The sequence below is a fragment of the Periophthalmus magnuspinnatus genome, chromosome 4, assembly GCF_009829125.3.
Source record: "Periophthalmus magnuspinnatus isolate fPerMag1 chromosome 4, fPerMag1.2.pri, whole genome shotgun sequence".
Lineage (NCBI taxonomy): Eukaryota > Metazoa > Chordata > Actinopteri > Gobiiformes > Gobiidae > Periophthalmus > Periophthalmus magnuspinnatus.
This window is the reverse complement of record NC_047129.1, coordinates 18,994,654-19,010,098: the sequence shown is the minus strand read 5'-3', so window position 1 is coordinate 19,010,098 and position 15,445 is coordinate 18,994,654. Positions and strand designations below refer to the sequence as shown.

Here is a 15,445-nt window from a genome sequence, read left to right as displayed (position 1 = left end):
AACTGCACCTCCTCCTCTGCGTCAAGCGGCTGCGTCACAGCGCCGTGACGCACCACGCTGCTTCCGGTTTGACAGGAAAATAAAACGAGATTGGAGTGAAAGAAAAGGGGGTGAATGAGGAGGAGAGAGGAGCAGAGAGGAGAGGGGAGGAAGAGTGAGGAGCAGAGAGGAGGAGTGAGTGAGGAGGAGTGAGAAGGAGAGAGGAGGAGTGAGGAACAGTAAGGAGGCGAGATGAGGAGTGAGAGGAGCAGAGAGGAGTGAGTGAGGAGTGAGTGAGGAGCAGAAAGGAGTGAGTGAAGAGGAGTAAGTGAGGAGGAGCAAGTGAAGAGGAGTGAGGAACAGTGAGGAGGAGTGAGGAGCAGAGACGAGAGAGGAGTGAGTGAGGAGGAATGAGGAGCAGAGAGGAGGAGTGAGGCAGTGGATGGGCAGTGATGGGAAGAATAATTTGAAAATGTATTTAGTCACAGAATACTGAATATTTGAATTAAAATGTGTTTTGTAACATGGGCCAATCAGAGTACATCAGAGTACAGTACTTAGAATACTTTAACACCCAGTTCCTTTATATTAGTGAGAAAAGGCAGATACAGATACAGAGGTAAAAAATGACTGAAGTAAAAGCAAAAGCACATGAAAAAATCTACTTCAGTAAAAGTATTTAAGTACCTGTTTAAAAATATACTTTAAGAGTAAAAAGTAAAAGAATTTCACACAAGTGTTGTTCATTTGTTAAAGTGTAAAAGTAGAGATACTCATTCAAAAGGAGACATATTTTGGTCACAGTAACAATATGAATCAATGTTTTTTCTTATGAATTTTGTGTTTTTATTTTTGTTTTGCTCAAAGCTGAAGCTTGAACTAGAAAACTTGAGTCAGGATGTTTCCACGAACATGGTCAAAATAACCCCTCAAGTCATATGAAAAGTACTTTTACTTTTCAATCCAGTTGAAAAATGTAGTGGAGTAAAATGTACAGATACTGCTCTCGAATGTAGTGAAGTAAAAGTAAAAAGTATGCACTGTAAAATGTACTTAATACTTCAAGTAGAGTACTTTGTTACCTTCCACCACTGACAACCACCATGTACTCATTTTAATTTAGAAAAGTAACCTGAGTAATCTGAATACCACAAGAGTATCTGCATACAGTTACTCAGAATAAGTACTCAGTGTGTTCAGTACATGTATTCAGTTACTTCCCAGCGCTGTAGATGGGGTTGTTATCCTGGTATAATGAGATCATAGATATAGATCCACTGTGGTTATTATGGGATGGGCTCAGAGGGAGGCTCTGAGCTGCCGGTGCCGTGGGGCTAAACTCCCACACACAGAATCGTACGCTAAATAAAAACACAAAAAACACAAAAATATGTTTGTTTGTGAGTGCAGTTTTGGGGACGACCATTCAGTACATTATATTTGCTGTTTGTATTAAAAAAACATTACAATAAACACAGCAGAAACAGCAAAATGGAGGCGTAGCTTTTAACACAAAACGTATTTAATGAACCAATGACATGGTGACAGGTATTTTACGTTTGAATTTAGATTTTTCTATGGACTGTTGAAATGATCTATAGAAAATTAATTAATAGTAAAACTCCAAAGCTCAGGGATATTCAGCTACGTGGAACTCATGACCACAAGATCTACAATTTTATTTAAAATCAGTTTCTAAAACATTATAAGCTATAAAGCTATTAAAATATTTTGCCAAATCTTGTGTTTTAAATGAGCTTTCTGGACATAAAACAGCCGAGTTATGGATATTAGTTAGCATGACGCTGGTTAGCATGACGCTGGTTAGCATGACGCTGGTTAGCATGACGCTGGTTAGCATGACGCTGGTTAGCATGACGCTGGTTAGCATGACGCTGGTTAGCATGACGCTGGTTAGCATGACGCTGGTTAGCCTCTGTGATGCTATTGAACTCTTAATATTTTAATTATTTCTTTGTCTTTTTTTTTTTTTTTACTATTATACCCAATAACTACCATTCTGACTTCTTTTTTAAGGATATTTATGTAAAAATGATCCCACAGAAATATTACTTAAAACATTTTAGATTCAAAGATTATTTATGTTCTAAATCAAAACTCTTGATTTATTGTGAAGGAGACTTTTGGGGTGTTTCCGGTTTATTTTGCTTGACTCTCGTAAACTTGACCGGTTGCACTTCCGGGGTGGCCGCCTGTGACAGCTCAGCCACACGCGGACCTGTCAGACCAGACCGATCTGATCTAAAGATGGGACTTTCGGCTCTTTTGTGGGATCCGAATCTTTTGGAGCCGTTTATCTCAAAGAGCCGTTTAAAAGACCGTCTCTTTTATATTTATTTATGCCAGAAGCCAGTGTGAGTTTACAATTTATGTTAATGATGTACAGCCCTAATAAAAAGTGTGTTTACAATATTAATAATTAGAAACTATTATTATGATGCCAAATATCTTTTTTTTTTTTTTTTTTTTTTTTTGCTCTCTGTGGCTCCTGCGCTGCCTCTGAGCTGATTCTTGTGTCAGTTCAGTGTTACTCAGTGTAAAAATGTATCAAAATGAAAGAGCATTAGGTTCTTTTTATTTTTAAAAGAACATTGGGTTCTTTTAAAAGTGAAATCTGGTTCCTCACTCCTCCTCACTGATCCTCACATCTCCTCACATCTCACTCTCTGCTCCTCACTGCTCCCCACTCTCTGCTCGTCTTTGCTCCTCCCTGCTCCTCCTTATTTGCTCCAGGCTTCTTTCTCTTTCATAGACTCGTGTTCACAGAGGCAGTCAAAGTCTCATGTCTCAACTATTTTCTCCCAAAGTGACGTCACTTTGAAACTTTATATTTGAGTCTGTTTAAAACACGGCGTCTGTATCGGCCCAACGAAATGTCACACATGATGTAACTATAAACAGCTCCTCCTATAGATGCAGGAGCAGACATGAGGGAGCCGGGGATGAAGGAGCCGGACACGAGGAGTTGGACACGAGGGAGCTGGACATAAAGGAGCCAGACATGAGGAGCCGGACACAAGGGAATTGGACATGGGGAGCCGAACATGTGGGAACTGGACACAAGGAGCCGGACATTAAGGAACCGGACACGAGGAGCCAGAGATGAGGGAGCTGGACGCGGACATGAGGAGCCGGACATGAAGGGGCTGTATACGAGGAGCCGGACATGAGGAGCCGGACATGAGGGAGCTGGAGATGAGGGAGCTGGACGCGGACGTGAGGAGCTGGACACGAGGGAGCCAGAAATGAAGGAGCCAGACACGAGGAGCCGAACACGAGGAGCTGAACATGAGGAGCCGGACATGAGGAGCCTGTCACGAGGAGCCGGACATGAAGGAACCGGACATGAGGAGCCGACCATAAGGGAGCTGGACATGAGGGAGCCGGACATGAAGAGCCAGACATGAGGAGCTAAACATGAGGAGCTGGACATAAAGGAGCCGGACATGAGGAGCCAGACACGAGGAGCCGAACATGAAGGAACCGGACACGAGGAGCCGAACATGAAGGAACCGGACACGAGGAGCCGACCGTAAGGGAGCTGGACATGAGGAGCTGGACATGAGGGAGCCGGACATGAGGGAGCCGGACATGAGGAGCTGGACATGAGGGAGCCGGACATGAGGAGCTGGACATGAGGAGCTGGACATGAAGGAGCCGGACATGAGGAGCCGGACTCAGTCTAACCACATAAAACAGACTGTTTTTTGTTCCTTCTGATTCCAAATGTCTGGACTGGGGTCATGTCTCTGAACGCTCAAATCAAATCAAATACGTAAATAATATTGTAGAATTTTAATTTAAACAAAACTTTAAATTAATTTCCTCAGTTGATAAGTTAATATTTCAAACAGGAGGTTACATTAACATCTGTATTTATCTTTGACACTTATAAAATCATCTGTCGGCATCACATCAGTAAAACAGTAAAAGTTTATAAAATCCACTAAAAAAACTTCAGTTGGTTTTGCATCTGGACATGAAAGTCGACCTCCTGACCACAACCTGTGCTCCATCTGTGCTCCACCTGTGTGTGGTCAGACAGTTACCAGGTCATCTGAGAGAGAGGAGGAGGGAGAGACGCCCCCCCCGCAGATCTGACACAGGTGTTTGGCTGTTTATAGTCGCTTTGCTCTACATTATAGCACATTATAGACCATTATGGCTCACCTGGACTGTTTTTTTTTTTCTTTTTTTAGCCATAAAAATGACGTTAACGGAGGTATCGGCATGCGCTTTTGCCTTTTTTCACACAACTACCTCTATTTTATATCTCTATCCATCCTTATTTTTCCTTAAGTGCATCAAATAAGTGCGTAATACCAGTTTAAGTAGAAGAAAAATATAAAAAGAAATGTACTTTTGAGTGACTTTTATGCAAAGAAAGAATGAAAAAAACTATCCGGCCAGCTCAGAAACACTTTAAAATACATATTTGAACAATAATCAACATTTGTACAAGAGATTATGTGTATTGTACTTAGAGTTAGATTTTTACAGCCCTTCTAATTTTAAAAAATGTCAGGCGTTTATGCAGCTAAGACTTGGATTTTGCCAGGTCATATTTTTTGGAGCGTCTAACCAGTCAAAAGTTTGGACGCAACCTCTTGTTCAAATGTTTTGTTTTTTTTACTACTTTCTACATGTTATAAACACACAGAAGACATGAAATATATGATATAAGATGTATAGAATTCTTTTTTAAACATATTTTTTCTGTTCAAATCCTCAAAATACTTTAGTAGTTTGCTTTAGTAGATTACACAGACATAGAATATTATTAAATTTCCCTTATTTACTCTATAATTCGCTCTGTGTAGATAAAATATAGAAAGTAGTAAAAGAAAATATAAAAAAATCGAATGAGAGACTGTGTCCAAATGTACGGCTGGTCTTTGTCCAGTAAAAATAATCTTTTTAAATAGTATAAATATAAGTGAGTGCAGTAGTAGGGCTGGGTACCATCAGGGGAGTTGACAGTGGAGGGGACAAAGGGTCTTAAGGGCCCAGAATTGGACCATCTTTCCATTTATGTATATTAGTGGGGGCCCCGTGCTCCCAAATTTCTGTCAACAGGCCTGGTACCATTGAAAGGAGCAAGTTTGGTATAAAAAATGTTGTATATATAAATGGACGAAGCTAACCTGCTAGCCACCACGTTCCAAACATGAATAAACTTTCTGTATAAAAAACTGTGTCCCCTCTCTCTGTAACTGCTACTTTCAAACTCATTTTGGTCTTAAATGTTCGTGTTAACCCGCTCTACATGATCCTGAGGTTTGTATTTCACTATTGTGTCTGTAAATCAACATATGAACATTAACATTTCGTGTTGTTTTGTGGTTCTTCAGATCATTACAGGAATACGTACCAGAAAAAGTAACATAAGAACCCGTCAAAATCAAAAGTTAAGTTTAAGTCCCTGCACTGAAAAAATGTAAATGTACCCAGCTCTGCAAAGAACTTTTTGCTTATGAAAAAAGGAGTGGAGAATGTGTCACAAAACACAACCTGTCTATGCAATGCTAAAGTCTATGTCCTCCATCTCCTCCTCTGTGTCCTCCAAGATGGCCGCCGCTCTCTGGGCGCGCTCCCGGTCGCTCGGCTGGATGTAGTTGTCCTCGATGAAGCCGTCGTCATCCTCCTCGAGCACGGGAGGAGTACAGTGTCCACCGTGAATGGTGAAGTTCACATCTAGACCTAAACAGACCAAAGAGAGTCAAAAGAGAGCCAGTGAACTCTACATCCAGACCTAAGCAGACCAAAGAGAGTCAATGAACTCCACATCCAGACCTAAGCAGACCAAAGAGAGTCAATGAACTCCACATCCAGACCTAAGCAGACCAAAAACAGTCAAAAGAATCAATGAACTCCACATCCAGACCTAAGCAGACCAAAGAGAGTCAATGAACTCCACATCCAGACCTAAGCAGACCAAAAACAGTCAAAAGAGAGTCAATGAACTCCACATCCAGACCTAAGCAGACCAAAGAGAGTCAATGAACTCCACATCCAGACCTAAGCAGACCAAAAAGAGCCAAAAGAGAGCCAGTGAACTCTACATCCAGACCTACGCAGACCAAAGAGTCAATGAACTCCACATCCAGACCTAAGCAGACCAAAAAGAGCCAAAAGAGAGTCAGTGAACTCCACATCCAGACCTAAGCAGACCAAAAAGAGCCAAAAGAGAGTCAGTGAACTCCACATCCAGACCTAAGCAGACCAAAAACAGTCAAAAGAGAGTCAATGAACTCCACATCCAGACCTAAGCAGACCAAAGAGAGCCAAAAGAGCCAATAAATTCCACATCTAAACCTAAACAGACCAAAGAGAGCCAATGAACTCCACATCCAGACTCAAGCAGACCTAAGCAGACCAAAGAGAACCAAAATAGAGCCAATGATCTCCACATCTAGCCTGTATATAAATGGACATAGCTAACCTGCTAGCTGCTGCGTTCCAAATATGAAGTGATCACGTGCGCACTTCCAGCTCCATCGACTCTGGCCCCAATTCACTTTCTACTGAATAACTTTCTCCCCTCTCTCTGTAACTGCTGCTGTCAGACTCGTCATTTTAGTCTTAAATGTTTTATTAACCCTATCTACATGATCCTGGTGTTTTATTTCACTATTGTGTCTGTACATCAAGAAATTAACATTAATAACAGACAAATCAGGCGCCTTCTTTCTCTTCTAGTTTTAGCAACAGGTTTGATTGACAACATTGCGAAGTGCATGCCCCCCACCTGCCCCTCGCCAAAAAGCGGTGCGGGTGGGAATGGGCGTTATCTTCAACAGCCTCGCTCCGGATTGTCTCTTTTATTGCTATGATATTTGCGGTCAGCTCCAAATTAGCCGCTATAACTGCTAGCCTCTATGAGCTTCAATTGACTGCTGCCCCCTTGTGGCACCTGGTATTCCCAACAGTCTCCGATCCAAGCACTAAGGATTACTGTATTCAACTATCTGGATTACGGATTACGTTTTTGTTCATGCTTTATTGGGTTGTGGGTTTGTGCTGTTACTATAGTGGTGTCTAGTTTTGAGTTGCCTAAGATCTGAAGTCCCACCTGACGGCTGGCTAACGGTGTCCACCTCCCGGAGTCTTGTGTGTCTGTAGCTGGCCAGGTAGCGCCTCACCACCCGGCATTTGGCCAACAGAGCGATGAGAGCAGAGATGCAGACCGCGACAGCCAAGACCACGATCAGGAACTCCCAGTTATGAGACGTGGGCTTCTCTGCGTCTTTGATTGTAGCTGAAAAACAAGAAAGTAAAAAGTGTTTAGACGAGGCTGACTGTGACTCTATTATTACCACAGACTGTGCAAAGAAGTGGACTGAGTGAGCGTGACGTCATCCACAGCGTTCAGCTCCAATCAAACGAAGCTCATCCAGGGTAGAGCAGTTACAGCGGCCAGTTTGGAGCCAAATATATATATACAGTCTAGGGATTATGCAGACATCTTGTATTTTTTTCTAGTATCTTAAAAAAAACCCTCTATAATTCAAACAGTTCAGATGCATTTTGCAAACAGCACATGAGCAGATGGATCTACGGGAGTCGACTTCTTTTGTTGTTTTGTTGTTTGTTTTGTTGCGTTGTTGTTTATGTAACCGCTTTTGTATGTGACACTTGGTTGCTATGCCGACGAGTTGATGTGAAGGTTCCATCGGTCACTGGTCTGTTTTGGAGACTGGCTCGAGTGAGTTGAGATTGCAGTTGTTTTGCGTTTGTTTTGGCCTGGGTTAAAGCCGACAGTAGCCATTGTGTTCAGAAAATAAACAACCAGAGAACTTTGGCGTGTTTCCTTGCACCAGAACGCTACAGTCAGAGGTGGAAGAAGTACTCAGTTTTGTTACTTAAGTAAAAGTGCAGATACTAGAATAAGTAAAAGTATCAGATGAAAAAATCTACTCAGGTAAAAGTATTGAAGCACTTGTGCAAAAATGTAAAAAAAAAAAGAGTAAAAATAAAAGAAAACAAAGAAGAAGAAAAAACAATGAATAAATAACAAAAATGTAAATAGTAAAAATAAAATAAAAATTAAGAAAAAGAAGAAAAAAGAAACAAACAAAAAAAATTTAAAAAGGAAAAAAGAAAAAGAAGACAAAAAGTAAAAAGAAAAAGAGTAAAATGTACAAGTATTTCACACAGATTTTGAGGTTTTATTGAAGATTCAAATGTGGTAATTTTGATTTTGTGCTGAGTTTTGTTCAACAGAAACAATTAAATTACTATATTTCTTCTATCTGTTTTTATTTGTATGTCTTCGTTTTTGAACGTGTTAAAAATAAACCCTCAGCCTTTTCAGCGGGTCTTGGACAATAATAAAAAATACTTAAGACAAAAATGTAGTGGAGTAGAAAGTACAGCTACTGCTCTCAAATATAGTGAAGTAAAAGTAAAAAGTATCCTCTCAAGTGAAGTATAGAATGTCTACTTAAGCACAGTACTTTAATACTTTACTACTTTTACTTCATTACTTCATTAAGCCCATGATCATTTGAAATAACACACTTCCCGGCGTGTTTCTGATTGGCAGTACTGCTTCAGACTTACAGTTGTGTGTTGTGCTGAACGCTGTGGTGAGCGGCGTCTCTGTGTGCGCTGCCATTTCTCTCTCATGAGTCACTTCAGACACTGTTTCGGATTTTCTGAAGTCAATCTATTGCTTTTTTGTAACTTTTTAAGGTTTATTCAAGTCCAAAACTATAATCCTCCCCATTTCCGAGCGTTGCTGTTGAGACAGAACAGAACTCTGAAAATGGATCCCCTATTGTCCTTTTAATGTTGAAACCAATTAGTCTGAGTTGAGCTGACAGTAGACAGGATCAGATGAGGGAGGCCGTTTCCTTTTGGTGCTTCAGCTGTCCACTGGATGGCGATGTTGAGTGGTGGGGACTTCTCCTCGGGTCATTAATAAGTGAAGGGCAGTGCCATTACGCTCTGATGTTTGAGCTGAAACTTGATCCAGAGCTGCACAATAACAAGAGGAAAGTAACAGTTAAACTTAAAATAGTCTGACCAAACACTTTCAAAATCAAAGTGCATTTTCAGATCTCAGACTTCAACCAACAGCGTCGTGTTTTGTGGCTTTGAAATCAGTTTGGGCCACAGAATGAATATTTTAATATCCAGCCACACAAACAGAAACACATTGTGGAATGACCTAAAAATGTAAGTGTCGTTTAAGAATGTGACTCACTCTATGGCTACACTGAACAAACGCGACGAGGGCCCATAAGGATACAGGAACTATGTCACAAACAGGAAGTCCCATATAACTGCGAACGCTCCCACACGGCTCCAGCTAAAACAAATATAAGAGCAATCAGTCACAATGAGCACAAACACGAGGTGGGATTAGTATTAACGATTTAAGAAGAGCTAACAGGCAGATCACACTATTGTTTTTATTTTTATTTTTATTCATTTATTTTTAGTTTTTTTTAATCGATTTTTTAGGGGATTTTTTAATTATTATTATTATTTTTTGTTACATAGACTGTATATAAATGAACATAGGTAAAGTTGCTAGCCGCCGCGTTCACTTTCTATTGAAAAACTGTGGCCCCTCTCTGTAACTGCTGTTGTCAGACTCGTCATTTTGGTCTTAAATGTTTATATTAACCTGCTCTACATGATCCTGGGGTTTTTATTTTACTATTGTGTCTCTAAATCAAGATATGAACATTAATAACAGACAAATCAGGCGCCTTCTTTCCCCGAGGTCACTCTGGCTAGCGTTTGACGTCACACTCACTTAGTCCACTTCTTTATACAGTCTGTGGTATTTAGGTATTTATTTATTATTAAAATTAAACAAATGAAAAGTGTCTATGTCCTTTAAAGACATTGTTTTGTATATTTCTTTGTATCCTCTCTTTCTCAATGTCATGATTCTGTTTCTATTCTTGTGTTTCAGACAAACAGTTCCTTCCTGATTTGGACTTTGTGGAGACTCCCTAAAACCTCGACATTTCATCCGGGGGCGGGGCTTAAGATTCCACTTTAAACAGCTTTTTCTTATTCACCTGATCTGCTGCTGCCAGGTCTAAAAAACAGACTTTTTGACACAATCAGAGGCACAGTTTTCCCTCAAACACAGCTGCAAATGTTGATGTTTGAAGATATATTTTAATGTTAAGATTAAGGTTAGGATCAGGGTTGGGTTTAGGGGTTTGGGACAGGTTTGAAATTTAAATAAATCTTCATTTAACGGATCACAAAACTACTATTAATGTCTCTGAAACTTAAACGGATGAGTAAAAAATAAAAGAAAAAAGAAAAAGAAGAAAAAATATATAATAAATAAAATGTAAATTTTAAAAAAACTAAGAAAAAAAGAAAAATGAAAAGTAAAAAAGAAAAAAAAGAAAAGTAAAAAGAAAAAAGAAAAAGAGTAAAAAGTACTCCTTTCATATTTCATACAGATTTTGAGATCTAATGAAGCTTCAAATGTGGTGATTTTGACAAAGATTTGAGCTGAGTTTTGTTCAACAGAAACAACTGAATTAGTATACTTTTTCTTTGTTATTTGCATATTTTTCTTTTGCTCAAATTCTGAATGTGTTAAAAAATAAACCCTCAGCCAGTCTCTACTGAATTAAAGATAATAGGAGCTGCTAACTCTCACTTCATGACATCACAAGGTGGAACAGAGCATTTTGAGCTTTAGAGATGTGACAAACATGTGTGAATGAAACAAAACACAACTCCAGGTGTGTTTTTGATGAGGTAATAACATTATAACACGGCTTAAAGCTCAAATCAGTTTTGCATAATATAGGACCCGAGTGCACTTGCAAATGAGCTGAACACTAATATCACTGTTGTATACGAGGATGTGCAAATGTTGTTTTACCCTTCACTTCAATCTTTAACACATTAGGAGCAGTTCTGTTTCCAAATAGAACAAATTGACCAAATTGTAAATATAAAGTGATCAGCTGTGAACTTTGCCCCGTGAATAAGCAGCTGTTCCAATGATTACCATATATGTGTAAGTAATCATTATTATGTCGGTTTATATATTCACTTGAGCAGTTCATAGTTTACAGAATGTTTCATCATTAACCCCAAATAAGGACAGCCTTTAACCTTTCTAAATGGAATCCAGAAAGTACCAGAAATATTTTTGTTCTCCCTTGCGACAGTGTACTGCATTTTTTTTTCAAGTTCATTCTAGTTTATGATCTGGGAAGTGTTGTGCAGATGACAGGGCACAGAGGCTCTGTTTAACGGGCCTGTATTACACAGAACTCTGACTCTTGTGAAGTTTAAGCCATGTTCTAATGCTGTTACCTCTCAAAAACAGACCTGGAGTTGTGTTTTGCTTCATTCATACATATTTTCTACATCACAGACTGTAAATATAAGTGGACCACTGGTTTAGCAGGTCAATCAAACCTGTTGCTAACGCTAGCGGGAGTGACCTCGGGGAAAGAAGGTGCCTGATTTGTCTATTCTTAATGTCCGCATCTTAAGTTACAGACACAACAGCAAATTAAAAACACCAGAATCATGTACAGTGGGTTAATACGAATATTTTAAGACCAAAATGACGAGTCTGACAGCAGCAGTTACAGAGAGAGGGGCCACAGTTTTTCAATAGAAAGTGAATTGGAGCCAGAGTCGATGGAGTTACAAGTGCGTCCGTGATTACTTCCTATTTGGAACGCAGCAGCTAGCAGGTTAGCTACGTTCATTTATATATACAGTCTATAACCTTTACATAACTATTTTGAACTTGCCAATATGTTGATTTGCATAACACACATTTGCCTCCCACGTCTTACTGTAGCAAACAAGTAGTAGATTTACCACTACAAACTGCTTATTCCAGACGCATTTTGTCTATCTCAGCTGTGCAGTGAATATGAGGCTCTCCAGGGGTCCGGCTGTTTAATACAACCATTAGCCCCCTTTTCCGCCTCCATTCTGCCACAGTAAACACAGCCAATCTTTATCTCTTCCTGTTCTATCCTCACACCAGAACACAATACAACAGAAACACTGGAGGCCCTCCCAAAGACTCCCTGCAGCAAAACATCTATTTCTACAACTGCATTTGCATACATTTCCATACACAAAAAGTTTGGATTCAATTTTCAAACTTCTAGCGTGCTGTATTTTGATGTGATGTCAGTTTTTATGCGCTAATGATGGCTAGCAGCGATGTAGAACCTTCTCTGTGTCATCAAACTGAATAAAAGATTACATTAGACTCCAACGAAGATTTAAAACAGGCAAATGAAGTGTGGGCAGGAGGGGAAGGAGCAGAGGAGGAGGGGGAGAGAGCAAGGTGAGGAAGGAGAGGAGGAGGAGGAGAGAGAGGAGGAAGGGGAAGAGGAGAGAGGAGGGGAAGAGGAGGAGGAGCAGGGAGGGGAAGGAGGGCAAGGAGGAGCGAAGAGGGCGAGGAAGGTGATAAGGGCAAGGAGAGTGAGGAGGGTGAGGAGGGAGAGTAGGAGTGAGGAGGGTGAGGAGGGAGAGGAGAAGCAAGGAGGGGGAGAAGGAGTGAGAAGGGCGAGGGGGAAGAAGGCGGCGGTGGGGGGGGCAGTGTCTGCTCAAATCCACAGTTGGTCAAAGTTTGATATAATCTCACACTGATCTCGTCCAAATAAACACGTCGTTAAGTCCAAACACAATCAGCGCTGCTCAAACCCGACACAATACTCAACTTACAATACTCCAGACTCCTTGTTCCAACGCCAAGTTTATGTTCGTTTGACTTTTGTAAAGTTCCAGACTGATAAAGACGATTTAAAAGTGCCACTGTGGGTTATGTTTGTGTAATTAAGGCAAGGTCATTAAACACAAAGCTTTTAAATGTAGTGTTGTTTCTGCCCGTTGTGTGATATGCGGCGTAAAGATAAACGGCAGAACACATAAGAACAAGGAGCGATGGGACCAGAGGCGATACAAAGACATGGAGTAAGTGAACGACGTCCCCCATGGAGAACTGACTCGTAAATTAATGAATATGAATATGTATAAATAATAAAAACTTTGCACTACTCGGCTGCGGATTGTAGTCACGATATAGCGAACACAGTCAGTCTTTTTTTTATTTTTTTAATCAGAGGTGGATAGTACTTAGTTACTCTAGTAAATTACATTAACTTGAGTAGTTTTAGTTAGAAGCACTACTTTCCACTTATCCAAGATTATTTTGAAGTGTACTATTACTTTTTATTTGTATTGGACCGGAACACATTTAAATCTACTAGAAACCAGAAAAAATGTCTAGAATTTCAAAAAACGTCTGGGAGAGGACCCCCACACCCCCCTCACATGTTTGTGCATTGTTCTTGTGACTATAGTCGTTGTAACATTCTGGTGTTTTCCGTCTGATGTTGGTCTTAAAAATATAAATACAACTGGTCAAAGTGATGAGATCAGAGTCATAATGTTGTCAAATGTGAATCACCAATCGCTGAGCCAGGGGACTTCTGCTGCCGGGGGCCCCACAGAAAAATTCAGCTGAGGGCCCCCTGAAAGCTGGAGCCGGCCCTGTGTATTTAGTATTCTGTAACTAAATACATTTTCAAAGTATTCTTTCATCACTGGGAACAAGGCAACTGCATCATGGGAATATTTGGAGTGTAATGTTTAATGAATGTGTAGAGTTAACCTAATTACAAGTTAGCTCGTTTTGTTTATGTCGTTTGAATATCGGTGATTGATTTGGTGATGTTTTTGACGGCTGACCTGCTGTACTGTCAGTGGTGTTTCTGTTGTTCTCTTATACATCGTGTCAGCCATTTTGAATTGGGCAGAGCATACAGAGCTAGCAGGTTAGCTATGTCCGTTTACATATACAGTCTATGGGCGGCCAGCATCTTTATGTTTCACTTTGTATTATCTGTTTTTGGAAATAATGTCTCACCTCATTATCATTTTAAGAAAGGATTTTAAGACTAATTGATTGATTTATAACTATGAACCTTGCATTGACCAGATTACGATATAAAAGTGCCAGATGCAAAATTAATACATTCTAATGCAACACTCCCAAAAAGAGGTGACAGAGCCTTTTCTATGACACCACCCACACTATGAAACAGCGCCCTCTGCCTGTCAGATCCTCTCAGTCTTTAACACAGCCTGAAAACCTGCCTCTTCTCCCTGGCATTTAATACTACATAGCATATACAGGTGTTTTCTTGTTCTTTTTCTATGTATCGTGTTTTCTGTATATTTATTTTTTGCATTTTGGTCAGCTGAACTAGTTTTAAATGCCTTATACTGATAAACTTGAATTAGACTGAAAAAATGTAAACCTTCTTCATGATTTCATAAAGCTGACCATATACCAGACATACACCAGAGAAAACGTTTTGCTTTAAACAGTGCGTATGAAAAAATGATTTGTTGTTTGTTCATGGCATAAATAATCATGAATATTAAAAAAAAAACAGGTATTACGTCTCACAATAATCATAGCATAATGGAGTCAACGATATCTCTGTCCTTACAATAAGCTGCTGTTTGTTTTGGATCCAAACAGCCTACATCAGCATGAGGGTCAGTGGTTCCCGCAATAGAGCTGACACATTTATGTAAAGATATAGACAACTTTAGTTCACTTGAACTTGAATGAAATTGGATTTATCAAGTACAACGCATCGCCTCATGTCAATATTAGCTGTAACTAGTTTAATAAACCAACATTTTGAAACCTCTGTGTGGTAGACTAGAATCATTTGGATGATTTCAGCCCTGGAATTGCTCATCTCTGCTGAAAAACTACCACTTCATGACATCACAAGGTGGAACAGAGCATTTTGAGCTTTGGAGATGTAGACAGACTAATAATAAAGTGTTACTCAAACATGTGTGAATGAAACAAAACACAACTCCAGTGTGTTTTGAGGAGGTAACAGCATTAGAACATGGAATAAAGCTCATAAGAGTCAATTTTGTGTAATATAGCAACCTTAAAGATTGGAAAGACCATTTTGAAACACTTTGATACCTCCGTGTGGTAAACTCTACAATATTCTCTGTCAGCAACAAGTTCTTTCTGTTGCCTTAAAACATCAGAACTGTGAACTCTATAAGGTCTTACCTGTCTATCTGCTCATGGCATATCTCCTTTACCATAACGTCCACTGATAGAGCTGTAGCTAAAGGCTGACCGAGTTGGGCTGTTTTCATATGTCCTGGGTTAATGGATAACTAACGTGCGCAGCTAAGGTGTGCCCTCATTTGCCTGCTGCTTCTCCTTTCTGACCAATAGGAGGACAGAGCCGCTGAGGCAACGCAGGCCAACCAGGATGAACCAAAATACGACCAAGTCTTTTAAATATGGACAGGTGAGGATACCAGTCTGACCAGTCCCAGAGTCTGCAGGGTAAATAGACACATGTGTTTACATACATGGCTAATATCTCAGAGGTGGGGCAAAATGAAAGCTTAAAGGTCCTATATTATGCTAAAT

General features: G+C 40.0%; 1 protein-coding gene across 2 annotated transcripts; it reads right to left on the bottom strand.

Moving 5' to 3' along the window:
- Positions 1–3,781: 3,781 nt before the first annotated feature.
- Positions 3,782–15,190, bottom strand: c4h1orf210 (chromosome 4 C1orf210 homolog). 2 transcript variants are annotated; one of them, XM_033965443.2, is made up of 5 exons: positions 15,074–15,190; positions 9,209–9,313; positions 8,563–8,979; positions 7,073–7,258; positions 3,782–5,700 (listed from the first exon to the last, which is right to left on the bottom strand). In XM_033965443.2, exons 3-5 carry the CDS (start codon positions 8,615–8,617, stop codon positions 5,516–5,518), a joined length of 426 nt encoding a protein of 141 aa, XP_033821334.1. In that variant the 5' UTR covers positions 8,618–8,979; positions 9,209–9,313; positions 15,074–15,190; the 3' UTR covers positions 3,782–5,515. The 2 variants fall into 2 exon arrangements, with proteins under 2 accessions (XP_033821334.1, XP_033821333.1); XM_033965442.2 differs by lacking the exon at positions 9,209–9,313.
- Between the last annotated feature and the right edge of the window lie 255 nt (positions 15,191–15,445).

Bases quoted from the DNA above. Each gene is read 5' to 3' on its own strand.
- c4h1orf210 (XM_033965443.2), bottom strand. From the start codon at position 8,617: ATGGCAGCGCACACAGAGACGCCGCTCACCACAGCGTTCAGCACAACA. The intron at 7,259-8,562 runs GTAAGTCTGAAG...CTTGTTTTTCAG, and splicing joins GTTCAGCACAACACACAACT to CTACAATCAAAGACGCAGAG. The intron at 5,701-7,072 runs GTGGGACTTCAG...TGGTCTGTTTAG, and splicing joins CACCGTTAGCCAGCCGTCAG to GTCTAGATGTGAACTTCACC.